The sequence below is a fragment of the Coregonus lavaretus genome (genome assembly GCF_964263955.1).
Source record: "Coregonus lavaretus genome assembly, chromosome: 26".
In the NCBI taxonomy this organism is placed as follows: Eukaryota; Metazoa; Chordata; class Actinopteri; order Salmoniformes; family Salmonidae; genus Coregonus; species Coregonus lavaretus.
Window position 1 is genome coordinate 42,777,731 of NC_140013.1, and position 26,398 is coordinate 42,804,128.

A 26,398-nucleotide genomic window follows, 5' to 3' on the forward strand; every position below is an offset into this window, starting at 1 on the left:
GGTAACATGTAACAGTTAGGTAGCAGGTAACAGTTAGGTGGCGGGGAACATTTAGGTAGCAGTTAGGTAACAGATAACAGTAGGTAGAAGGTAACAGTTAGGTGGCAGTTAGGTAACAGGTAACAGTTAGGTAGCAATTAACAGTTAGGTAGCAGGTACCATTCAGATAGCAGGTAGGTAGCAGGTAACAGGTAGGTAAAAGGTAACAGGTAGGTAAAAGGTAAGAGTTAGTTAAGTTTGGTAGCAGGTGACATTTAGGTAGTCGGTAACGATTATGTAACACTTAACAGTTAGGTAACATGTAACAGTTAGGTAGCAGGTAACAGTTAGGTAGCAGGTAACAGTTAGGTAGCAGGTAACAGTTAGGTAGCAGGTAACAGGTAGGTAGCAGGGAACATTTAGGTAGCAGGGAACAGGTAGGTAGCAGGTAACATTTAGGTAACAGGTAACAGTTAGGTAACAGGTAACTGTTAGGTAGCAGGTTGAAGTTAGGTAACAGGTAACAGTTAGGTAGAAGGTAACAGTTAGGTAACATGTAACAGTTAGGTAGCAGCTAACAGTTAGGTAGCAGGTAACAGTTAGTTAGCAGATAAGTTAGGTAGCAAGTAAGTTAGGTAGCAGTTAGGTAGCAGGTAACAGGTAATAGTTAGGTAAAATTTAACAGTTAGGTAGCAGGTAACAGTTAGGTAGCAGTTAGGTAACAGTTAGGTAGCAGGTAACAGTTAGGTAACAGTTGGGTAGCAGGTAACAGTTAGGTAGAAGGTAACATTTAGGTAGCAGGTAGGTAACAAGTAACAGTTAGGTAGCAGGTAACAGCTAACAGTTAGGTAACAGTTAGGTAATGGTTAGGTAGCAGGTAACAGTTAGGTAGCAGGTAGTTAGGTAGCAGGTAACAGTTAGGTAAAAGTTAGGTAGCAGTTAACAGTTAGGTACAGTTGGGTAACAGTTAGATAACAGGTAATAGTTAGGTAGCATCGCAGTGCTAACTGTGCCACTAGATCCTGGTTCGAATCCAGGCTCTGTCGCAGCCGGCCGCGACCAGGAGACTCTTGGGCGGCGCTCAATTGGCCCAGCGTCGTCCAGGGTAGGGGAGGGAATGGCCGGCAGGGATGTAGCTCAGTTGATAGAGCATGGCGTTTGCAACGCCAGGGTTATGGGTTCGATTCCCACGGGGGGCCAGTATAAAAAAAATATGTATTCACTAACTGTAAGTCGCTCTGGATAAGAGCGTCTGCTAAATGACTAAAATGTAAATGTAAAATGTATCAGGTATCAGTTAGGTAACAGGTAACATTTAGGTTGCAGGTAACAGTTAGGTAGCAGGTAACAGTTAGGTTGCAGGTAACAGTTAGGTAGCAGGTAACAGTTAGGTCAGAGTTAGGTAGCATTGTAACAGTTAAGTAACAGGTAAGTTGGGTAACAGTTAGGAGCAGGTAACAGTTAGGTGTCAGATAACAGTTAGGTAGCAGGTAACAGTTAATACTTAGGCAGGTAGCTTAGTGGTTAAGAGTGTTGTGCCAGTAACTGAAAGGTCGCTGGTTCTAATCCCCGAGCCGAATAGGTGAAAAACCTGTCTGTGCCCTTGAGCAAGGCACTTAACCCTAATTGTTCCTGTAAGTTGCTCTGGATAAGAGCGTCTGCTAAATGACAAAAAAAAACAGGTAACAGTTAGGTAACAGATAACAGTTAGGTAGCAGGTAACAGTTAAATAACAGTTAGGTAACATGTAACAGGTAACAGTTAGGTAATAGCAAAATATTAGGTAGTAGTAAACAGTTAGGTAGCAGTTAACAGTTAGGTAACAGGTAACAGTTAGGTAGCAGGTAACAGGTAACAGTTAGGTTGCAGGTAACAGTTAGGTAGTAGGTAACAGGTAAGTTAGGTATCAGGTAACAGTTAGGTAGCAGGTAACAGTTAGGTAGCAGGTAGAAGGTAACAGTTAGGTTGCAGGTAACAGTTAGGTAACAGGTAACAGTTAGGTAGTAGGTAACAGGTAAGTTAGGTATCAGGTAACAGGTAACAGTTAGGTTGCAGGTAACAGTTAGGTAGTAGGTAACAGGTAAGTAAGGTAACAGGTAACAGTTAGGTAACAGGTAACAGTTAGGTAACAGGTAACAGTTAGGTAGCAGGTAACAGTTAGGTAGCAGGTAACAGTTAGGTAGCAGGTAACAGGTAACAGTTAGGTTGCAGGTAACAGTTAGGTAGCAGGTAACAGGTAACAGTTAGGTAACAGGTAACAGTTAGGTAGCAGGTAACAGGTAACAGTTAGGTTGCAGGTAACAGTTAGGTAGCAGGTAACAGTTAGGTTGCAGGTAACAGTTAGGTAGCAGGTAACAGTTAGGTAGCAGGTAACAGGTAACAGTTAGGTTGCAGGTAACAGTTAGGTAGCAGGTAACAGGTAACAGTTAGGTTGCAGGTAACAGTTAGGTAGCAGGTAACAGTTAGGTAGCAGGTAACAGGTAACAGTTAGGTTGCAGGTAACAGTTAGGTAGCAGGTAACAGGTAACAGTTAGGTTGCAGGTAACAGTTAGGTAACAGGTAACAGTTAGGTAGTAGGTAACAGGTAACAGTTAGGTAGCAGGTAACAGGTAACAGTTAGGTTGCAGGTAACAGTTAGGTAGTAGGTAACAGGTAAGTTAGGTAACAGGTAACAGTTAGGTAACAGGTAACAGTTAGGTAACAGGTAACAGTTAGGTAGCAGGTAACAGTTAGGTAGCAGGTAACAGGTAACAGTTAGGTTGCAGGTAACAGTTAGGTAGCAGGTAACAGGTAACAGTTAGGTAACAGGTAACAGTTAGGTTGCAGGTAACAGTTAGGTAGCAGGTAACAGGCAACAGTTAGGTAACAGGTAACAGTTAGGTAACAGGTAACAGTTAGGTAGTAGGTAACAGGTAAGTTAGGTATCAGGTAACAGTTAGGTAGCACCATTACCAGATCTCACAACGCCTGCAGAAGGGTCTGGCACTGTGACAGCAGTTCTGGTATTTTACTTTACATGAAAATGCATCAATCTTTTGCTAATTTATAAAAAGAAAAAAATCGGAAATATCACATTTACATAAGGATTCAGACCCTTTACTCAGTACTTTGTTGAAGCACCTTTGGCAGCAATTACAGCATAGAGTATTCAACAAACACACCACTCGTTCATTCAAATCAATTTACAGTAGGCCTACAAATCCTGTACTCTCAATTGCAGTCAGTTCAGGAATTTAATTGCATTCCTATGGAATGAGTTGTATTGTTCTGTTTGTAGACTGTTGTGCTGTGCTATCTGTTTGTCTGTAGATTGAGTTGTGTTGTTCTGTTTCTGACTGTAAATTGCTCTGGATAAGAGGGTCTGCTAAATTAACAAAATGTAAAATAAAATGTAAAATGGTGTGCTGTGTGTAGTGTAACGTGTATTGTGTTGTCTGTAGACCAGCAGGGTGCGCAGAAGTCTGTGGAAGGTCCTCTGCCTCATCTTCCTCATCGCGCTGGTGATTGGAGTCTCCGTCATTGTGTGTTTAGGTACAGCATTTCCACTTCTATCGTAATGCTCTGGTGTCCTTACCATAGTTCATCGGTGTCTTTACCACAATAGAATAAAATAGAGTGGAATAGAGCAGAGCAGAATGAAATAGAGTGGAATAGAGCAGAGCAGAATGGAATAGAGCAGAGTAGAATGGAATAGAGTGGAATAGAGCAGAGCAGAATGGAATAGAGTAGAGTGGAATAGAGCAGAGCAGAATGGAATAGAGTAGAGTGGAATAGAGCAGAGCAGAATGGAATAGAGTGGAATAGAGCAGAGCAGAATGGAATAGAGCAGAGCAGAATGGAATAGAGTGGAATAGAGCAGATCAGAATGGAATAGAGTAGAGTGGAATAGAGCAGAGCAGAATGGAATAGAGTAGAGTGGAATAGAGCAGAGCAGAATGGAATAGAGTGGAATAGAGTGGAATAGAGCAGAGTGGAATAGAGCAGAGCAGAATGGAATAGAGCAGAGCATAATGGAATAGAACAGAGCAGAATGGAGTAGAGCAGAGCAGAATGGAATAGATTGGAATAGAGCAGAGCAGAATGGAATAGAGTGGAATAGAGCAGAGCAGAATGGAATAGAGCAGAGCAGAATGGAATAGAGTGGAATAGAGCAGAATGGAATAGAGCAGAGCAGAATGGAATAGAGTGGAATAGAGCAGAGCAGAATGGAATAGAGCAGAGCAGAATGGAATAGAGTGGAATAGAGCAGAGCAGAATGGAATAGAGCAGAGCAGAATGGAATAGAGCAGAGCAGAGTGGAATAGAGCAGAGCAGAATGGAATAGAGCAGAGCAGAATGGAATAGAGTGGAATAGAGCAGAGCAGAATGGAATAGAGCAGAGCAGAATGGAATAGAGTGGAATAGAGCAGAGCAGAATGGAATAGAGCAGAGCAGAATGGAATAGAGCAGAGCAGAGTGGAATAGAGCAGAGCAGAATGGAATAGAGTGGAATAGAGCAGAGCAGAATGGAATAGAGCAGAGCAGAGTGGAATAGAGCAGAGCAGAATGGAATAGAGCAGAACATAATGGAATAGAGCAGAACAGAATGGAATAGAGCAGAGCAGAGTGGAATAGAGCAGAACAGAATGGAATAGAGCAGAGCAGAATGGAATAGAGCAGAGCAGAGTGGAATAGAGCAGAGCAGAATGGAATAGAGCAGAGCAGAGCAGAATGGAATAGAGCAGAGCAGATTGGAATAGAGCAGAGCAGAATGGAATAGAGTGGAATAGAGCAGAGCAGAATGGAATAGAGCAGAGCAGAATGGAATAGAGCAGAGCAGAGTGGAATAGAGCAGAGCAGAATGGACTAGAGTGGAATAGAGCAGAGCAGAATGGAATAGAGCAGAGCAGAATGGAATAGAGTGGAATAGAGCAGAGCAGAATGGAATAGAGCAGAGCAGAGTGGAATAGAGCAGAGCAGAATGGAATAGAGTGGAATAGAGCAGAGCAGAATGGAATAGAGCAGAGCAGAATGGAATAGAGCAGAGCAGAATGGAATAGAGCAGAGCAGAATGGAGTAGAGCAGGGCAGAATGGAATAGAGTGGAATAGAGCAGAGCAGAATGGAATAGAGTGGAATAGAGCAGAGCAGAATGGAGTAGAGTGGAATAGAGCAGAATGGAATAGAGCAGAGCAGAATGGAATAGAGCAGAGCAGAATGGAATAGAGCAGAGCAGAATGGAATAGAGCAGAGCAGAATGTAGTAGAGCAGAGCAGAATGGAATAGAGTGGAATAGAGCAGAGCAGAATGGAATAGAGTAGAGTGGAATAGAGCAGAGCAGAATGGAATAGAGTGGAATAGAGCAGAGCAGAATGGAATAGAGTAGAGTGGAATAGAGCAGAGCAGAATGGAATAGAGTGGAATAGAGTGGAATAGAGCAGAGTGGAATAGAGCAGAGCAGAATGGAATAGAGCAGAGCATAATGGAATAGAACAGAGCAGAATGGAGTAGAGCAGAGCAGAATGGAATAGAGTGGAATAGAGCAGAGCAGAATGGAATAGAGTGGAATAGAGCAGAGCAGAATGGAATAGAGCAGAGCAGAGCAGAATGGAATAGAGTGGAATAGAGCAGAATGGAATAGAGCAGAGCAGAATGGAATAGAGTGGAATAGAGCAGAGCAGAATGGAATAGAGCAGAGCAGAATGGAATAGAGTGGAATAGAGCAGAGCAGAATGGAATAGAGCAGAGCAGAATGGAATAGAGCAGAGCAGAGTGGAATAGAGCAGAGCAGAATGGAATAGAGCAGAGCAGAATGGAATAGAGTGGAATAGAGCAGAGCAGAATGGAATAGAGTGGAATAGAGCAGAGCAGAATGGAATAGAGCAGAGCAGAATGGAATAGAGCAGAGCAGAGTGGAATAGAGCAGAGCAGAATGGAATAGAGTGGAATAGAGCAGAGCAGAATGGAATAGAGCAGAGCAGAGTGGAATAGAGCAGAGCAGAATGGAATAGAGCAGAACATAATGGAATAGAGCAGAACAGAATGGAATAGAGCAGAGCAGAGTGGAATAGAGCAGAACAGAATGGAATAGAGCAGAGCATAATGGAATAGAGCAGAGCAGAGTGGAATAGAGCAGAGCAGAATGGAATAGAGCAGAGCAGAGCAGAATGGAATAGAGCAGAGCAGATTGGAATAGAGCAGAGCAGAATGGAATAGAGTGGAATAGAGCAGAGCAGAATGGAATAGAGCAGAGCAGAATGGAATAGAGCAGAGCAGAGTGGAATAGAGCAGAGCAGAATGGACTAGAGTGGAATAGAGCAGAGCAGAATGGAATAGAGCAGAGCAGAATGGAATAGAGTGGAATAGAGCAGAGCAGAATGGAATAGAGCAGAGCAGAGTGGAATAGAGCAGAGCAGAATGGAATAGAGTGGAATAGAGCAGAGCAGAATGGAATAGAGCAGAGCAGAATGGAATAGAGCAGAGCAGAATGGAATAGAGCAGAGCAGAATGGAGTAGAGCAGGGCAGAATGGAATAGAGTGGAATAGAGCAGAGCAGAATGGAATAGAGTGGAATAGAGCAGAGCAGAATGGAGTAGAGTGGAATAGAGCAGAATGGAATAGAGCAGAGCAGAATGGAATAGAGCAGAGCAGAATGGAATAGAGCAGAGCAGAATGGAATAGAGCAGAGCAGAATGGAGTAGAGCAGAGCAGAATGGAATAGAGTGGAATAGAGCAGAGCAGAATGGAATAGAGTAGAGTGGAATAGAGCAGAGCAGAATGGAATAGAGTGGAATAGAGCAGAGCAGAATGGAATAGAGTAGAGTAGAATAGAGCAGAGCAGAATGGAATAGAGTGGAATAGAGCAGATCAGAATGGAATAGAGCAGAGCAGAATGGAATAGAGTGGAATAGAGCAGAGCAGAATGGAATAGAGCAGAGCAGAATGGAATAGAGTGGAATAGAGCAGAGCAGAATGGAATACAGCAGAGCAGAATGGAATAGAGCAGAGCAGAGTGGAATAGAGCAGAGCAGAATGGAATAGAGTGGAATAGAGCAGAGCAGAATGGAATAGAGCAGAGCAGAATGGAATAGAGCAGAGCAGAATGGAATAGAGTGGAATAGAGCAGAGCAGAATGGAATAGAGTGGAATAGAGCAGAACAGAATGGAATAGAGCAGAACAGAATGGAATAGAGCAGAGCAGAATGGAATAGAGCAGAGCAGAATGGAATAGAGCAGAGCAGAATGGAATAGAGTGGAATAGAGCAGAGCAGAATGGAATAGAGTGGAATAGAGCAGAACAGAATGGAATAGAGCAGAACAGAATGGAATAGAGCAGAGCAGAATGGAATAGAGCAGAGCAGAATGGAATAGAGCAGAGCAGAATGGAATAGAGCAGAGCAGAGTGGAATAGATTGGAATAGAGCAGAACAGAATGGAATAGAGTGGAATAGAGCAGAGCAGAATGGAATAGAGTGGAATAGAGCAGAGCAGAATGGAATAGAGCAGAACAGAATGGAATAGAGCAGAGCAGAATGGAATAGAGCAGAGCAGAATGGAATAGAGCAGAGCAGAGTGGAATAGAGCAGAGCAGAATGGAATAGAGTGGAATAGAGCAGAGCAGAATGGAATAGAGCAGAGCAGAATGGAATAGAGCAGAGCAGAATGGAATAGAGTGGAATAGAGCAGAGCAGAATGGAATAGAGCAGAGCAGAGTGGAATAGAGCAGAGCAGAATGGAATAGAGCAGAGCAGAGTGGAATAGAGCAGAGCAGAATGGAATAGAGTGGAATAGAGCAGAGCAGAATGGAATAGAGCAGAGCAGAATGGAATAGAGTAGAGCAGAGTGGAATAGAGCAGAGCAGAATGGAATAGAGTGGAATAGAGCAGAGCAGAATGGAATAGAGCAGAGCAGAATGGAATAGAGTGGAATAGAGCAGAGCAGAATGGAATAGAGCAGAGCAGAGTGGAATAGAGCAGAGCAGAATGGAATAGAGTGGAATAGAGCAGAGCAGAATGGAATAGAGCAGAGCAGAATGGAGTAGAGCAGAGCAGAATGGAATAGAGTGGAATAGAGCAGAGCAGAATGGAATAGAGTGGAATAGAGCAGAGCAGAATGGAGTAGAGTGGAATAGAGCAGAGCAGAATGGAATAGAGCAGAGCAGAATGGAATAGAGCAGAGCAGAATGGAATAGAGCAGAGCAGAATGGAGTAGAGCAGAGCAGAATGGAATAGAGTGGAATAGAGCAGAGCAGAGTGGAATAGAGCAGAGCAGAATGGAATAGAGTAGAGTGGAATAGAGCAGAGCAGAATGGAATAGAGTGGAATAGAGCAGAGCAGAATGGAATAGAGCAGAGCAGAATGGAATAGAGCAGAGCAGAATGGAGTAGAGCAGAGCAGAATGGAATAGAGCAGAGCAGAATGGAATAGAGTGGAATAGAGCAGAGCAGAGTGGAATAGAGCAGAGCAGAATGGAATAGAGTGGAATAGAGCAGAGCAGAATGGAATAGAGTGGAATAGAGCAGAGCAGAATGGAATAGAGCAGAGCAGAATGGAATAGAGTGGAATAGAGCAGAGCAGAATGGAATAGAGCAGAGCAGAATGGAATAGAGCAGAGCAGAGTGGAATAGAGCAGAGCAGAATGGAATAGAGTGGAATAGAGCAGAGCAGAATGGAATAGAGTGGAATAGAGCAGAGCAGAATGGAATAGAGTGGAATAGAGCAGAGCAGAATGGAATAGAACAGAGCAGAATGGAATAGAGTGGAATAGAGCAGAGCAGAGTGGAATAGAGCAGAGCAGAATGGAATAGAGTGGAATAGAGCAGAGCAGAATGGAATAGAGCAGAGCAGAATGGAATAGAGCAGAGCAAAATGGAATAGAGTGGAATAGAGCAGAATGGAATAGAGCAGAGCAGAGCAGAATGGAATAGAGTGGAATAGAGCAGAGCAGAATGGAATAGAGCAGAGCAGAATGGAATAGAGCAGAGCAGAATGGAATAGAGTGGAATAGAGCAGAGCAGAATGGAATAGAGCAGAACAGAATGGAATAGAGCAGAGCAGAATGGAATAGAGCAGAGCAGAATGGAATAGAGCAGAGCAGAATGGAATAGAGCAGAGCAGAGTGGAATAGAGTGGAATAGAGCAGAACAGAATGGAATAGAGTGGAATAGAGCAGAGCAGAATGGAATAGAGCAGAGCAGAATGGAATAGAGCAGAGCAGAGTGGAATAGAGCAGAGCAGAATGGAATAGAGCAGAGCAGAATGGAATAGAGCAGAGCAGAATGGAATAGAGCAGAGCGGAATAGAGTGGAATAGAGCAGAATGGAATAGAGTGGAATAGAGTGGAATAGAATAGGAGAGAATAAAATAGATTAGAATATAATTTTCTTGATCACAGTATGGAAATGTGCCTTAGACGTGTTCAGATGTAATGCATATGGATAAATATAACATTAGAGTTGTAGATGACGTGTTATCTGTCTGGTTCTGACCTGTCTGGTTCTGACCTGTCTGGCTCTGACCTGTCTGGCTCTGACCTGTCTGGTTCTGACCTGTCTGGCTCTGACCTGTCTGGCTCTGACCTGTCTGGTTCTGACCTGTCTGGTTCTGACCTGTCTGGTTCTGACGCTGTCTGGTTCTGACCTGTCTGGCTCTGACCTGTCTGGTTCTGACCTGTCTGGTTCTGACCTGTCTGGTTCTGACGCTGTCTGGCTCTGACCTGTCTGGCTCTGACCTGTCTGGCTCTGACCTGTCTGGTTCTGACCTGTCTGGTTCTGACCTGTCTGGCTCTGACCTGTCTGGTTCTGACCTGTCTGGTTCTGACCTGTCTGGTTCTGACCTGTCTGGCTCTGACCTGTCTGGTTCTGACGCTGTCTGGCTCTCCTTCTCTCTGGGTGAACAGTGATCCATGACGCTGTCTGGCTCTCCTTCTCTCTGGGTGAACAGTGATCCATGACGCTGTTTGGCTCTCCTTCTCTCTGGGTGAACAGTGATCCATGACGCTGTCTGGCTCTCCTTCTCTCTGGTTGAACAGTGATCCATGACGCTGTTTGGCTCTCCTTCTCTCTGGGTGAACAGTGATCCATGACGCTGTCTGGCTCTCCTTCTCTCTGGGTGAACAGTGATCCATGACGCTGTCTGGCTCTCCTTCTCTCTGGGTGAACAGTGATCCATGATGCTGTCTGGCTCTCCTTCTCTCTGGGTGAACAGTGATCCATGACGCTGTTTGGCTCTCCTTCTCTCTGGGTGAACAGTGATCCATGACACTGTTTGGCTCTCCTTCTCTCTGGGTGAACAGTGATCCATCACGCTGTCTGGCTCTCCTTCTCTCTGGTTGAACAGTGATCCATGACGCTGTCTGGCTCTCCTTCTCTCTGGTTGAACAGTGATCCATGACACTGTTTGGCTCTCCATCTCTCTGGTTGAACAGTGATCCAAGATGACGTGGATGAGAAGTACGATCCAGCCTTGTTCAAGCTGCCGCGACATTTCAACGGAAGCTTCAGACTGACCAATCAGATATTCACACCAGAGCTGCTATCCCCAGCGTCCAATCAGAGTAAGGCCCTGTCCAGCCAACTAAAAGAGAAGGTACCTCGCATTTATGACTTTCAGGAATGTCAAAATCTCACTGTAAGCCTATTTATGACCTTCAACTCAACAGGAATGCATGTTTGAAGCATGCTTGTTTAATAACAAGTGTGTTACTACAACATATCATCTGGCTGTGAATTCTATGGAAGAGTATTAGGGCCAAGTGAAGAGAAAAACAAAATGGCGACAGGTGGTTGTACTTGGATTTTATTTATTATTTAGAGAATAAAGTCAACATTTTTAGAATAAAGTCACAGTTATAGCCTATTTCAACATATCTCCCTGGCTCCCTGTTTCTGTGTGCGTCACTGTTGAAATGCCAGAGTTAGAAGACCTGGAAAAACTATACTTTAGAATTGGCTTCAGTAACAAGGAAGTCCTCTCTCTTTTAACACGTAATAACCATATTATTATAAGTAGGCCTATTGGGACCTAGAAAAGGTTGTGCCACAGATTCTTTTCAGAATGAGGAACCACACAGACTCGGATGACGTATTTCATCCAAGTCTGTGTGGTTACGTAGATAGGTAGAGACAGGTGGGTCGGTGCCGTTTAAGATGAGGGAGGATGAATCTTTTTTTCTTTTTTTTTTTTTATGAACATGGCACTTATTTCTATTACAGCATATTGGATGACTGTCATCCATATTCCATTCACCCAGTTCAATGTAGCATCGATAGGTTTAGGCTACTACATGATACTCAAATTTTCCCTGTATCCCATCATGAGGTTGCTACAACCTAGCCTATGAATGAAAGTTTACAACGTAGGTGCACACAGGTTGAGAGAATTTTGAGTAATCAAAGTGACAGACCGTGACACGTTCAATACCGCCTTGCACACTCTTGCCTGCATCTAGCTGATCTAGGGTGTAATCAAACAAAAGTTTCCTATTGGACAAATTCAGGTTTGTTTATCCCTGTTTCATTCCGTTTGCCTCCGTTTAAGAATAGTTTTTCAACAGAATTGCTGCAATGAATACAACCCTGATCAGACGCAAACACAGTTCACTTTCATAGCAGCCACGTTGTATATATACAGTGGGGAAAAAAAGTATTTAGTCAGCCACCAATTGTGCAAGTTCTCCCACTTAAAAAGATGAGAGAGGCCTGTAATTTTCATCATAGGTACACGTCAACTATGACAGACAAAATGAGATTTTTTTTCTTCCAGAAAATCACATTGTAGAATTTTTAATGAATTTATTTGCAAATTATGGTGGAAAATAAGTATTTGGTCACCTACAAACAAGCAAGATTTCTGGCTCTCACAGACCTGTAACTTATTCTTTAAGAGGCTCCTCTGTCCTCCACTCGTTACCTGTATTAATGGCACCTGTTTGAACTTGTTATCAGTATAAAAGACACCTGTCCACAACCTCAAACAGTCACACTCCAAACTCCACTATGGCCAAGACCAAAGAGCTGTCAAAGGACACCAGAAACAAAATTGTAGACCTGCACCAGGCTGGGAAGACTGAATCTGCAATAGGTAAGCAGCTTGCTTTGAAGAAATCAACTGTGGGAGCAATTATTAGGAAATGGAAGACATACAAGACCACTGATAATCTCCCTCGATCTGGGGCTCCACGCAAGATCTCACCCCGTGGGGTCAAAATGATCACAAGAACGGTGAGCAAAAATCCCAGAACCACACGGGGGGACCTAGTGAATGACCTGCAGAGAGCTGGGACCAAAGTAACAAAGCCTACCATCAGTAACACACTACGCCGCCAGGGACTCAAATCCTGCAGTGCCAGACGTGTCCCCCTGCTTAAGCCAGTACATGTCCAGGCCCGTCTGAAGTTTGCTAGAGTGCATTTGGATGATCCAGAAGAGGATTGGGAGAATGTCATATGGTCAGATGAAACCAAAATAGAACTTTTTGGTAAAAACTCAACTCGTCGTGTTTGGAGGACAAAGAATGCTGAGTTGCATCCAAAGAACACCATACCTACTGTGAAGCATAGGGGTGGAAACATCATGCTTTGGGGCTGTTTTTCTGCAAAGGGACCAGGACGACTGATCCGTGTAAAGGAAAGAATGAATGGGGCCATGTATCGTGAGATTTTGAGTGAAAACCTCCTTCCATCAGCAAGGGCATTGAAGATGAAACGTGGCTGGGTCTTTCAGCATGACAATGATCCCAAACACACCACCCGGACAACGAAGGAGTGGCTTCGTAAGAAGCATTTCAAGGTCCTGGAGTGGCCTAGCCAGTCTCCAGATCTCAACCCCATAGAAAATCTTTGGAGGGAGTTGAAAGTCCGTGTTGCCCAGCGACAGCCCCAAAACATCACTGCTCTAGAGGAGATCTGCATGGAGGAATGGGCCAAAATACCAGCAACAGTGTGTGAAAACCTTGTGAAGACTTACAGAAAACGTTTGACCTGTGTCATTGTCAACAAAGGGTATATAACAAAGTATTGAGAAACTTTTGTTATTGACCAAATACTTATTTTCCACCATAATTTGCAAATAAATTCATAAAAAATCCTACAATGTGATTTTCTGGATTTTTTTTCCTCATTTTGTCTGTCATAGTTGACGTGTAGCTATGATGAAAATTACAAGCCTCTCTCATCTTTTTAAGTGGGAGAACTTCCACAATTGGTGGCTGACTAAATACTTTTTTCCCCCACTGTAATTCCTTCTCGCGCCTATCTACTTCGCGCTCTCCTCCTCTCACCTTTTAACCTTCACCTGTGGACTTCAGTGCACAACACATTAGCTGCTTGTGACTAGGCGAAAACACCTGTCCAAGCAAAACCTTCATATTATTACCGCTAACCGCTACACACAGCCTACATCGTTGTAACGTCATAGTCAACATAGCTACTAGAACTAACGTGTTAGTAAACCCACTACAATCATGCAATATAGTGTACAGCAAGCAGTTTAGCAGTTAAGCAGTTACACCTGGCGAGCCTCAGTAGAAATAAATTAATAAAACCAAAAGCTTACCTTGACTTACATTTACATTTTAGTCATTTAGCAGACGCTCTTATCCAGAGCGACTTACAGGAGACTTGGAAGAGTTCCAGTGTCGGATAGCCATAGCCAGCTAGCTAATATAGCACCCCTCTCTGTTTGAGCTGCATTTGATGCTAGCTAAGGAAGTGGGGGAAAAATACTATGAAATATAGCTGTCTCTCTCTCTCTTGCTTCACCTTAATTTTGGAAGAAATGTATTTGTTAAAAACTGTTCAACTATTGTCTTTCTCTCTCTTTGAGTCAACTACTCACCACATTTTATACACTGCAGTGCTAGCTAGCTGTAGCTTATGCTTTTAGTACTAGATTCATTCTCTGATCCTTTGATTGGGTGGACAACATGTCAGTTCATGCTGCAAGAGCCCTGATAGATTGGAGGATGTCCTCCGGAAGACTGTGTAAGTCTATGAAAGGGGGTGAGAACCATGAGCCTCCCAGGTTTTGTATTGAAGTCAATGTACCCAGAGGAGGATGGAAGCTAGCTGTCCTCCGGCTACACCATGGTGCTACCCTACAGAGTGCTGCTGAGGCTACTGTAGACCTTCATTGCAAAACAGTGTTTTAATCAATTATTTGGTGACGTGAATATATTTATTATAGTTTTATCTAAAAAGGATAACTTTTTAAATGTTTCACTATTTTTATTTTTATGAAATTCACTGAGGAGGATGGTCCTCCCCTTCCTCCTCTGAGGAGCCTCCACTGCAGGTGTGTATGCAGGTGTGTGTCGGGGGTCTAATACACTCATTCAAACAGGCGTCACACACACACACACATTTTACCATTTGTGTTTTGAGGTTGGACTTTAGCACGTAGGCCGCATCGATTGGTGTCACCTCGTTAGTCAGTATGTGTTACACCTGTGCTGGTTGCGATCTCATTAGTGGTAAGGTGTTTCACCTGTGCTGGCCCAGGTGATATTTAAGAGTGGCTGGCCCAGGTGATATTTAAGAGTGGCTGGCCCAGGTGATATTTAAGAGTGGCTGGCCCAGGTGATATTTAAGAGTGGCTGGCCCAGGTGATATTTAAGAGTGGCTGGCCCAGGTGATATTTAAGAGTGGCTGGCCCAGGTGATATTTAAGAGTGGCTGGCCCAGGTGATATTTAAGAGTGGCTGGCCCAGGTGCTATTTAAGAGTGGCTGGCCCAGGTGATATTTAAGAGTGGCTGGCCCAGGTGATATTTAAGAGTGGCTGGCCCAGTGCTCCGGTTGTCTTGATAGATGTGGAGCGTTAACACCTTTAGTTGTCTCTCCCTATTTGACTTCTAGAAAAACATTTATTTATCTGATCTACCCTGTTTTCATTTTGCTCCACTTTGTCATGGTGCCTTTCCAATTTGCTACAATGTCCTCACTGTGCATAACAGCTAGGCCTTGGGCTGAATCTCCAAAATGCAAATTCTAGCTCTGGTGCCTCCTTCAAACATACATGGGCTGAATGTTCTTAATGCTAATGCTAGTGCTGGTGCCTCCTTCAAACATACAGTGACTTGCAAAAGTATTCATCCCCCTTGGCGTTTTTCCTATTTTGTTGCATTACAACCTGTAATTTAAATGGATTTCTATTTGGATTTCATGTTAATGGACATAGACAAAATAGTCCAAATTGGTGAAGTGAAATGAAAAAAAGAACTTGTTTCAAAAAAATTCTAAAAAATAAATAATGGAAAAGTGGTGCGTGCATATGTATTCACCCCCTTTGCTATGAAGCCCTTAAATAAGATCTGGTGCAACCAATTACCTTCAGAAGTCACATAATTAGTTAAATAAAGTCCGCCTGTGTGCAATCTAAGTGTCACATGATCTGTCACATGATCTCAGTATATATACACCTGTTCTGAAAGGCCCCAGAGTCTGCAATACCACTAAGCAAGGGGCACCACCAAGCAAGCGGCACCATGAAGACCAAGGAGCTCTACAAACAAGTCAGGGACAAAGTTGTGGAGAAGTACAGATCAGGGTTGGGTTATAAAAAAATATCAGAAACTTTGAACATCCCACGGAGCACCATTAAATCTATTATTAAAAAATTATCAGAATATGGCACTACAACAAACTTGCCAAGAGAGGGCCGCCCACCAAAAGTCACGGACCAGGCAAGGAGGGCATTAATCAGAGAGGCAACAAAGAGACCAAAGATAACGCTGAAGGAGCTGCAAAGCTCCACAGCGGAGATTGGAGTATCTGTCCATAGGACCACTTTAAGCCGTACACTCCACAGATCTGGGCTTTATGGAAGAGTGGCCAGAAAAAAGCCATTGCTTAAAGAAAAAAATAAGCAAACACGTTTGGTGTTCGCCAAAAGGCATGTGGGAGACTCCCCAAACATATGGAAGAAGGTACTCTGGTCAGACGAGACTAAAATTGAGCTTTTTGGCCATCAAGGAAAACGCTCTGTCTGGCGCAAACCAAAACACCTCTCATCACCCCGAGAACACCATCCCCACAGTGAAGCATGGTGGTGGCAGCATCATGCTGTGGGGATGTTTTTCATCGGCAGGGACTGGGAAACTGGTCAGAATTGAAGGAATGATGGATGGTGCTAAATACAGAGAAATTCTTGAGGGAAACCTGTTTCAGTCTTCCAGAGATTTGAGACTGGGACGGCGGTTCACCTTCCAGCAGGACAATGACCCTAAGCATACTGCTAAAGCAACACTTGAATTGTTTATGGAGAAACATTTAAATGTCTTGGAATGACCTAGTCAAAGCCCAGACCTCAATCCAATTGAGAATCTGTGGTATGACTTCAAGATTGCTGTATACCAGCGGAACCCATCCAACTTGAAGGAGCTGGAGCAGTTCTGCCTTGAAGAATGGGCAAAAATCCCAGTGGCTAGATGTGCCAAGCTTATAGAGACATACCCCAAGAGACTTGTAGCTGTAATTGCTGCAAAAGGTGGCTCTACAAAGGATTGACTTTGGGGGGGTGAATAGATATGCATGCTCAAGTTTTCTGTTTTTTTGTCTTATTTCTTGTTTGTTTCACAAGAAAAAATATTTTTCATCTTCAAAGTGGTAGGCATGTTGTGCAAATGAAATGATACAAACCCCCAAAAATCCATTTTAATTCCAGGTTGTAAGGCAACAAAATAGGAAAAATGCCAAGGTGGGTGAATACTTTCGCAAGCCACTGTATGTCGAAACGAAAGGTTAACTTACAAATGTGTGAGTAATGTGTTTTCTGTAGGCTACACTTCCAATGAAGTAGACTCATAGGCTTATGCTTATTACCTTGTGAATGTAGATCACGGATTGTGTGGAGAAGGATTGCGCGTCCAGTCGGGCTCAAGGTATGCAAGGTCCCAGTCATGGACCCTGTCATGGACCTTGCATAGCCACGGGGCAGGGGTTTGGTTAAAGCCCCGTCTGAGACAGGTTATAATATTGGAACTTAAAATCACTAACAGCCAACAGGTCTAGTCACTAGCCTCTATAAGGTGAACCAGTGGTAGCCTCAGTTAGCGGTAGAGCTGAGACGAATAGCCTGTAACGGAGATCCATGACCCTGTTTTGGGATAACCTATGATCCTTCATTCCTCCCATCCTTGTCCGATAGATGGATAGTGAAAGGAGATATGACGCCAGGCTACCAACATGTCAGACCAGTGAATATGTATTTATAGCCTGCCTATATAGTCTATCATCATTTATCTAATATATGTATATTTAGATCACTGATTATTTCAAGAAAAGGGAGAATCCATCCAAGAATATATTCAAACGGATTAGCTGGTTTGCGAATGCAGGAGTGGTCCTTAAGTTGTTGCTCCTCCCACAGACACTTGTGTAAAACCCCTGCTTCATTGTTCGTTCCTCCCACAGCCGTTGGATAGGCCTATAATTGTGACCGACCAGGTCGATTTGGTCTTATGTAGCAAAATTTGAAATTCTGTTTTTTTTTTTACATTGGATAAAAGTAAAGACTAGAAATGTTGATATTTAAGTGATAATGGCCGAGAAGCTGGTGTTTGAAGGATATATTGGCACGGGTGTTGTTAGGCCCGAGACTAACGTTATTTAGATGAATTGATTCATACTATTTAATCCTTCCACAAGATATAGTCCCGACACAAATCTAGGGTTGCTACCCAAGCCGGCTGGTTGTTCATTCTATTGGTTCGGTTGATAGAGACCCGACCCAGTCGGTCAGTCTTTTTGTTCTGTATCTATGGACGCGACCCAGTCGGTCAGTCTTTTTGTTCTGTATCTATGGACGCGACCCAGTCGTTCAGTCTTTTTGTTCTGTATCTATGGACGCGACCCAGTCGGTCAGTCTTTTTGTTCTGTATCTATGGACGCGACCCAGTCGGTCAGTCTTTTTGTTCTGTATCTATGGACGCGACCCAGTCGTTCAGTCTTTTTGTTCTGTATCTATGGACGCGACCCAGTCGTTCAGTCTTTTTGTTCTGTATCTATGGACGCGACCCAGTCGGTCAGTCTTTTTGTTCTGTATCTATGGACGTGACCCAGTCGGTCAGTCTTTTTGTTCTGTATCTATGGACGCGACCCAGTCGGTCAGTCTTTTTGTTCTGTATCTATGGACGTGACCCAGTCGTTCAGTCTTTTTGTTCTGTATCTATGGACGCGACCCAGTCGTTCAGTCTTTTTGTTCTGTATCTATGGACGCGACCCAGTCGTTCAGTCTTTTTGTTCTGTATCTATGGACGTGACCCAGTCGGTCAGTCTTTTTGTTCTGTATCTATGGACGTGACCCAGTCGTTCAGTCTTTTTGTTCTGTATCTATGGACGTGACCCAGTCGTTCAGTCTTTTTGTTCTGTATCTATGGACGTGACCCAGTCGTTCAGTCTTTTTGTTCTGTATCTATGGACGTGACCCAGTCGTTCGTTCTAAATGTTCCATTGCCATACTGGCTGGCAACATTCTTATCCCTTGCTTGCTAGCTAGCCAACTACGGCTAATTTACAGTCACGTCAAAAAGTGCCGCCAGAATAACAGCAAAGTTGCAACATTTGCATTTGTTTAAGCTGTTTTCTAGTGACATGAGGCGCGATTTCGCCTGGCATAGAAAATGTGCTCACTCGTCAGGACACTGTTGTCCAGAGGAGCTAGCCAACAACACAGCTAACATAATCACTTCAAACTGAAGCTGGAAAGACAGAAAACTAGCTGCACTTCGTTTCTTTTTACCTTTTTTTCAATTGACATTTCTTTGTATATATCCATAAAAATGATACCAGCTGATTCATGATTTTGACTGGCTGAGAAACGCTGTCTGCCTGCCTGCCTGCCTGCCTACCTGTCTGCCTGCCTGCCTGTCTGCCTGCCTGCCTGTCTGTCTGCCTGTCTGCCTGTCTGCCTGCCTGCCTGCCTGCCTGTCTGCCTGCCTGTCTGCCTGTCTGCCTGCCTGCCTGTCTGCCTGTCTGCCTGTCTGCCTGCCTGCCTGTCTGCCTGCCTGCCTGCCTGCCTGCCTGCCTGCCTGCCTGTCTCGTCCCGACTCCCAACACATTCATTACTATGGGGCAGCTGGAGATCTCATTTGAATATTGAAACAATGTTGCAAATGTCGGAGAGACAGACAGCAAGGTTTATACAAATCTCCGCTGTTGAAAACGAAATGTTAGTCTAAAAGAAATGGGAGATAATGTCTAGATGCTTTTTATAGTGGAGATCAAGTTTAAGAAGTGCCTGGCTGGGCTGATGAGACAGTGGATTGGGCAGTCAGATGGAACAGAGTAAAGAGTCATTTTAACGTCATAGATTTAGCCGGTGGTAACTTGTGGAATAGACACCAGCTGGAATGCGGTTTTAACCAATCAGCAATCAGGATTAGACCCACCCGTTGTATAACATACACTACAGTTGAGGAACAATGGGAAAGTAATTCTGCTTTGAAAGTTGATAAACTTGTAACCCCAATTTTGAGAAAATGGCCTTTGAATGTTTTGGTAGGCTACACCTATTGGAGAGCTCTTCTTTGTCTACACCCATTCAGCGTCGCTCACACCCTTTTAAGCCCCACCCATCTCTCTATGGATTCCCATGTGAGGCCATGTGCTAAACAGAGTGAGTACGGTAGTGGACTAAACACAGAAGGTTTCCAGACTAAAGGCTGGTTTATGCTACGTCTATCGACATGTCTGTAGACAGTTGTCACAGAACATTCTATTGTCGTCAGACATCAAACTTGTCGTTGTCGTTATGAAAAGGTATAAACCCAAAAACGTCAGGCTGCGCGACATCAGCAGCCTGGTGGTCCAAAATAGCATAACTGGTGTATTTTAACACCAATAAACCCATCCGTTTAAACATGAATTTAGTATATGTCAATCTAGGAAACCAGGCAACTAAAAGCAACTTTCTAAACAATGTTTTGGTTAGTTTCTAGCTTGTTAGCTAGCTAGTTAGTTAGATGCCTAGCCAGTTCAAATAATGACCATATCATATAGCTGACAACATCTTAACTTTAGCTAATTTGTATTTGTTATTACAGGAAAATCAACTCACAACAAGATCATTATTTACAAGTTAATGGTGAGCTAAATACAGAAAATAGCTTACAGTTGTGAGTGTGACGAAATAAAAGCAGGGCATTCTACCAGAGAATTCTAGAACTTGGACTGTCTTGTTGCCATGACGTTATATCCTAATTTGACTTTGGTGCAGGTCATGTTGTTCTTCACATTACCATCTCTGGTAAACACACAATATATCAAATAAAATCCACATTTATTTGTCACATACACAGGATACAGAAGGTGTAAAGAGTACAGTGAAATTGTTACTTGTATAATGGAGTCTTTTGTTTAGACATGTAGCTAGCTAGCTAAACAATGAACCATAATCCCAACTCATAACGTTACTACCCTGCATGAATCTGCTGGTAGCTAAAGCTAACCAACTAGCTAGGTTTAATGTTAGCTAGCTAGCTAACGTTAGGCTATAACTAGCAATGCAAATAGCTTTGAGATACGAATAATATTACTACAGAGATCATACATGTAACGTTAGCTAGCGAGCCAGCCAGCCAGCTAACATTAGCTAGCTAGCTAACATTACGTTTTAACTTGCAATGAAAATGACTTTCTGACTAAATTCAAAATGTATAATATCTGAAAATATAGATAGCTAGACTCTCTTACCCGTATACATGGATGAACGCTTCTCCCTCTCTGTCATGGTTGCCCTTAGTTTGAAGATGTAATCCATCTTCAAACACCAGAATTTTCTCCATCTCCTTAGCGATCATACTCTGCTTCCACCGGGCATTCCACTGATTTCAAAACTCGCTGTCTCCAGAAAGTAGTGACGCCTGTTTGAACCAGGTTATTAGATCGTTAGATTGATGGCCATTTGTTTTACCCCTACTTTTTACCGCCCACACACACACACACACACACACACACACCTGCACACACACACACCTGCATACACACACACCTGCATATACACACACCTGCATACACACCTGCACACACACACACCTGCATATACACACACCTGCATACACACACACCTGCATACACACACACCTGCATACACACACACCTGCACACACACACACCTGCATATACACACACCTGCATATACACACACCTGCATACACACACACCTGCACACACACACACCTGCATACACACACACCTGCATACACACACACCTGCATACACACACACCTGCATACACACACACCCCGCCCGTCTCTACCTATGTATGTAGCCACGGTTCCTCCTTCTAAAAAGCGTCTGTGGCACGACCTTTTCCAGGTCCTAATACTTCTAATGATATGGTTATTATGTTATAAAAGAGCAAGGATTCCCTCCTCACTAAAGCATAGTTTCAACAGGTTATCTAACTCAGGCATTTCAACGGTGTTGCCGGGGAGACATGCACTTAACCAAATCCCCTACATTCATCTTGAAATATAACTGCCACTTTATTCTCAAAATGTTGACTTTATTCCCCAAATTTAATTTGGAGTTTATTCTAAAAATATTGCCACTTTTTTCTCAAAATATTGCCAATTTATTCTCAAAATATTGCCACTTTATTCTCAAAATATTGCCACTTTTTTCTAAAAATATTGCCACTTTTTTCTCAAAATATTGCCACTTTTTTAAAGTACTATCATACAAAACATAATAATCCAAGTACCACCACCTGTTGCTGTTTATTTCTTTTTCTGTCAAGCTGGTCCCTGGCAGGGAGCCTCAAACTGGTCCCTGGCAGGGAGCCTCAAACTGGTCCCTGGCAGGGAGCCTCAAACTGGTCCCTGGCAGGGAGCCTCAAACTGGTCCCTGGCAGGGAGCCTCAAACTGGTCCCTGGCAGGGAGCCTCAAACTGGTCCCTGGCAGGGAGCCTCAATCTGGTCCCTGGCAGGGAGCCTCAAACTGGTCCCTGGCAGGGAGCCTCAAACTGGTCCCTGGCAGGGAGCCTCAAACTGGTCCCTGGCAGGGAGCCTCAAACTGGTCCCTGGCAGGGAGCCTCAAACTGGTCCCTGGCAGGGAGCCTCAAACTGGTCCCTGGCAGGGAGCCTAGCGTTATGGTGTTGTCAGTTTGGTTTAAGTTCTTAGAATGTGGAAGGAATCTGTAGGAGGAGGGCTTAACGGGAACAAGGGAATTCCCATGGTAGTGACAGGAAGTTGAGTTCCAAGGAAAGACATTCACACTATATTTTCCTCTTTCACTTTACTTCTCTCTTCCCTGTGTCTCTCTCTCTCGCTCTGTCTCTCTTTCTCCCCCCCATCCCCCCCCCCTCTCTCTCACCCCTCTCCATCTCTCTTTCTCCCCTCCACCTCTCTCTCACCCCTCTCCACCTCTCTTTCTCCCCTCCACCTCTCTCTCACCCCTCTCCATCTCTCTTTCTCCCCTCCACCTCTCTCTCACCCCTCTCCATCTCTCTTTCTCCCCTCCACCTCTCTCTCACCCCTCTCCATCTCTCTTTCTCCCCTCCACCTCTCTCTCGCCCCCCTCCATCTCTCTTTCTCCCCTCCACCTCTCTCTCGCCCCCCTCCACCTCTCTTTCTCCCCTCCATCTCTCTCTCGCCACTCAGTTGTCTGATCTCTACAGTATATCTCCGGCCCTGGGTCGCTACTTCTCCAGTGCTGGAATCTCTGACTTCAGGTAACACCTAATAAAACAAAGTAACACATATATTACTGTCTTCATTGAAAGGATGGCTTTTTCCGGTGCTTTCCACTACCCTCTGTATGCTGGCATTTAACGAGAGCCAGATGGAAAAAAATATTATATTTATTTCCCATGCTTCATTGCAATGATATATAATTACGGTAGAGCCCGTTTTTTTTCTCCTTGGTCAAGTCTTACGGTCAGGAAAAACTCTTGGCCCTAGCAATGACATGGAGATTGACTGGCTGGTCTGCTTTTCCTCTCAGAAACGGCTCTGTGGTAGCTGACTACTGGCTCCGGTTCCTGATGCCCCTGAACGATGCCGAGTTGGAGAAGTTCACTCTGAGTAGAGAGATGGTGTATAACGTCTTTAGACAGTCTCTCTATGACCAAGACCCTGAGCTCAACCACCCACTGTATATACACCCGGCTTCACTGGACATGCAGGGTGAGACACACACACTGGACACGCAGGGTGAGAGTGGCACACATGCGAGCACATACCCTCACGCGCGCAAGCACACACTCACAATATAACAATATAAACTGTTGCTGAAATATAATCTAATGAATTTAAATTCTGAATTGTTCCTATGATGTTATTCTTAACAGTGTTATTTTTGTTTTTCTTACTTTGCAGTTGGCAGTGACTAGTGAGAGCACATGTGGCGTGCTGTGTTGGTGCCATAATCAGGTGGTATTTGGGATACGCCTGACTGTCTGTGACGTTGTGTTTCTGTCCTCTACGATGCTGCATCCACCCATATCTCAGAGGAAGTGGTATGAGGATGGGGCCACAGCCAGAAAGGGGGATATGTTTGCTTTCTAGTGTTTTAAACAAAAAATGTCTTTCTATATTTTCTCTATTCTATATAAGTGGAATATCTGATGGATACATAGAACCCATGGACCAACCCAGACAGACACATATAATGGAATCCTGTGAGTGGGGAAGTCTGGTGAAACTGGGTCACTATTACTGTATCAGCGGCACGTCCAACCTGACAGACTATGAAAGTGTCCCTTGACCATTTACATTTACATCATTTAGCAGACGCTCTTATCCAGAGCGACTTAGAAATTGGTGCATTCAACTTATGATAGCCAGTGGGACAACCACTTTTTTTTCCTTTTTTTATTATGGGGGGGTGGGGGGGTAGAAGGATTACTTTATACTATTCCAGGTATTCTTTTAAGAGGTAGGGTTTCAAGTGTCTCCGGAAGGTGGTCAGTGACTCTGCTGTCCTGGCGTCGTGGTGGAGCTTGTTCCACCATTGGGGTGCCAGAGCAGCGAATAGCTTTGACTGGGCTGAGCGGGAACTGTGCTTCCGTAGAGGTAGGAGAGCTACCTCTACCTCTGTTCACAAACACAGCTGTTTTCTTCACTGTTGAATGTATGACAAATAGACATGGATGAGACTTTTCTGCACAATTCCATCTATCCATCATTCCATCTATCTCAAGTAGCCAAGAGAATGGAAAGGCCATTGGGTGTTTACAGGAAGTGTTTAAATGCAGTGTCTGACAGTGTATACTTTGCATGTTGAATGTCAAAGTGGATTAACAAAGTCTGTGGCCAAACAAGATATTTTTATCCAATATGTTTCTATGTGTTGTAATATGACTTCCTGAATCCTACTGTATCGTATGTATCATCTCTGAGGTAAGGACTATTCCAATTTGAGGCATTGCTTGAATCTCTTTATTCCTTTACATTTTACGTTAATTCATTGGAAACTGCATTTTAATTTTGTGAAATAAATTGTATTTTTTATTGTACTCTGGAAGGTGTTGTCCTAATTAGCTAAAAGTCCCTCTGCCTCATACCACTAACTGGGTGCTACGTCACTCACATCCAGTCACTCATACCACTAACTGGGTGCTACGTCACTCACATCCAGTCACTCATACCACTAACTACGTCACTCACACCACTAACTGGGTGCTACGTCACTCACATCCAGTCACTCATACCACTAACTACGTCACTCACATCCAGTCACTCATACCACTAACTGGGTGCTACGTCACTCACATCCAGTCACTCATACCACTAACTGGGTGCTACGTCACTCACATCCAGTCACTCATACCACTAACTACGTCACTCACATCCAGTCACTCATACCACTAACTGGGTGCTACGTCACTCACATCCAGTCACTCATACCACTAACTACGTCACTCACATCCAGTCACTCATACCACTAACTGGGTGCTACGTCACTCACATCCAGTCACTCATACCACTAACTACGTCACTCACATCCAGTCACTCATACAACTAACTGGGTGCTACGTCACTCACATCCAGTCACTCATACCACTAACTACGTCACTCACATCCAGTCACTCATACCACTAACTGGGTGCTACGTCACTCACATCCAGTCACTCATACCACTAACTACGTCACTCACATCCAGTCACTCATACCACTAACTGGGTGCTACGTCACTCACATCCAGTCACTCATACCACTAACTGGGTGCTACGTCACTTCACATCCAGTCACTCATACCACTAACTACGTCACTCACATCCAGTCACTCATACCACTAACTGGGTGCTACGTCACTCACATCCAGTTGGCATGCGTTTATTCCTTAGTTATGCAGAAGCAATGACCACGCTATTCCTTTCGTTGTTTTCCTTTAAATAAGTTGTTGTTGTTTACAGCTACAGAAGTTGTCAATGTTCCACATGACTGAGCACTAGGTGGCGATGATGTTTCCATGTGTCTCTGTACTACCACTGTCTCTACTGTCTCCTGATGTTTCCATGTGTCTCTGTACCACTACTGTCTCTACTGTCTCCTGATGTTCCATGTATCTCTGTACCACTACTGTCTCTACTGTCTCCTGATGTTCCATGTATCTCTGTACCACTACTGTCTCTACTGTCTCCTGATGTTTCCATGTGTCTCTGTACCACCACTGTCTCTACTGTCTCCTGATGTTCCATGTGTCTCTGTACCACTACTGTCTCTACTGTCTCCTGATGTTCCATGTGACTCTGTACCACTACTGTCTCCTGATGTTCCATGTGACTCTGTACCACTACTGTCTCTACTGTCTCCTGATGTTCCATGTGACTCTGTACCACCACTGTCTCTACTGTCTCCTGATGTTCCATGTGTCTCTGTACCACTACTGTCTCTACTGTCTCCTGATGTTCCATGTGTCTCTGTACCACCACTGTCTCTACTGTCTCCTGATGTTCCATGTGTCTCTGTACCACTACTGACTCCTGATGTTCCATGTGTCTCTGTACCACTACTGTCTCTACTGTCTCCTGATGTTCCATGTGTCTCTGTACCACCACTGTCTCTACTGTCTCCTGATGTTTCCATGTGACTCTGTACCACTACTTCTCTACTGTCTCCTGATGTTCCATGTGACTCTGTACCACTACTGTCTCCTGATGTTCCATGTGACTCTGTACCACCACTGTCTCCTGATGTTCCATGTGTCTCTGTACCACTACTGTCTCCTGATGTTTCCACGTGTCTCTGTACCACTACTGTCTCTACTGTCTCCTGATGTTCCATGTGTCTCTGTACCACCACTGTCTCTACTGTCTCCTGATGTTCCATGTGTCTCTGTACCACTACTGTCTCTACTGTCTCCTGATGTTCCATGTGTCTCTGTACCACTACTGTCTCCTGATGTTCCATGTGTCTCTGTACCACCACTGTCTCTACTGTCTCCTGATGTTCCATGTGTCTCTGCACCACTACTGTCTCTACTGTCTCCTGATGTTCCATGT

At 44.0% G+C, this 26,398-nt stretch overlaps 1 protein-coding gene across 2 annotated transcripts in view; it reads left to right on the plus strand.

Annotated features, from left to right (window-relative positions):
- The window catches only part of c15h3orf52 (chromosome 15 C3orf52 homolog), a 30,424-nt gene extending 6,016 nt beyond the window's left edge, over positions 1–24,408 (plus strand). The window contains exons 4-8 of one of the 2 annotated variants that reach the window (XM_084143109.1): positions 3,420–3,510; positions 10,383–10,543; positions 22,554–22,624; positions 22,897–23,078; positions 23,271–24,408. In XM_084143109.1, the coding sequence (XP_083999235.1) occupies positions 3,420–3,510; positions 10,383–10,543; positions 22,554–22,624; positions 22,897–23,078; positions 23,271–23,284 (519 nt within the window). In that variant the 3' untranslated portion in view covers positions 23,285–24,408. Of the gene's footprint in view, positions 1–3,419; positions 3,511–10,382; positions 10,544–22,553; positions 22,625–22,896; positions 23,106–23,270 lie in introns of both variants that reach the window. The other variant, XM_084143108.1, reaches the window with a different exon arrangement.
- The last annotated feature ends 1,990 nt before the right edge of the window (positions 24,409–26,398 follow it).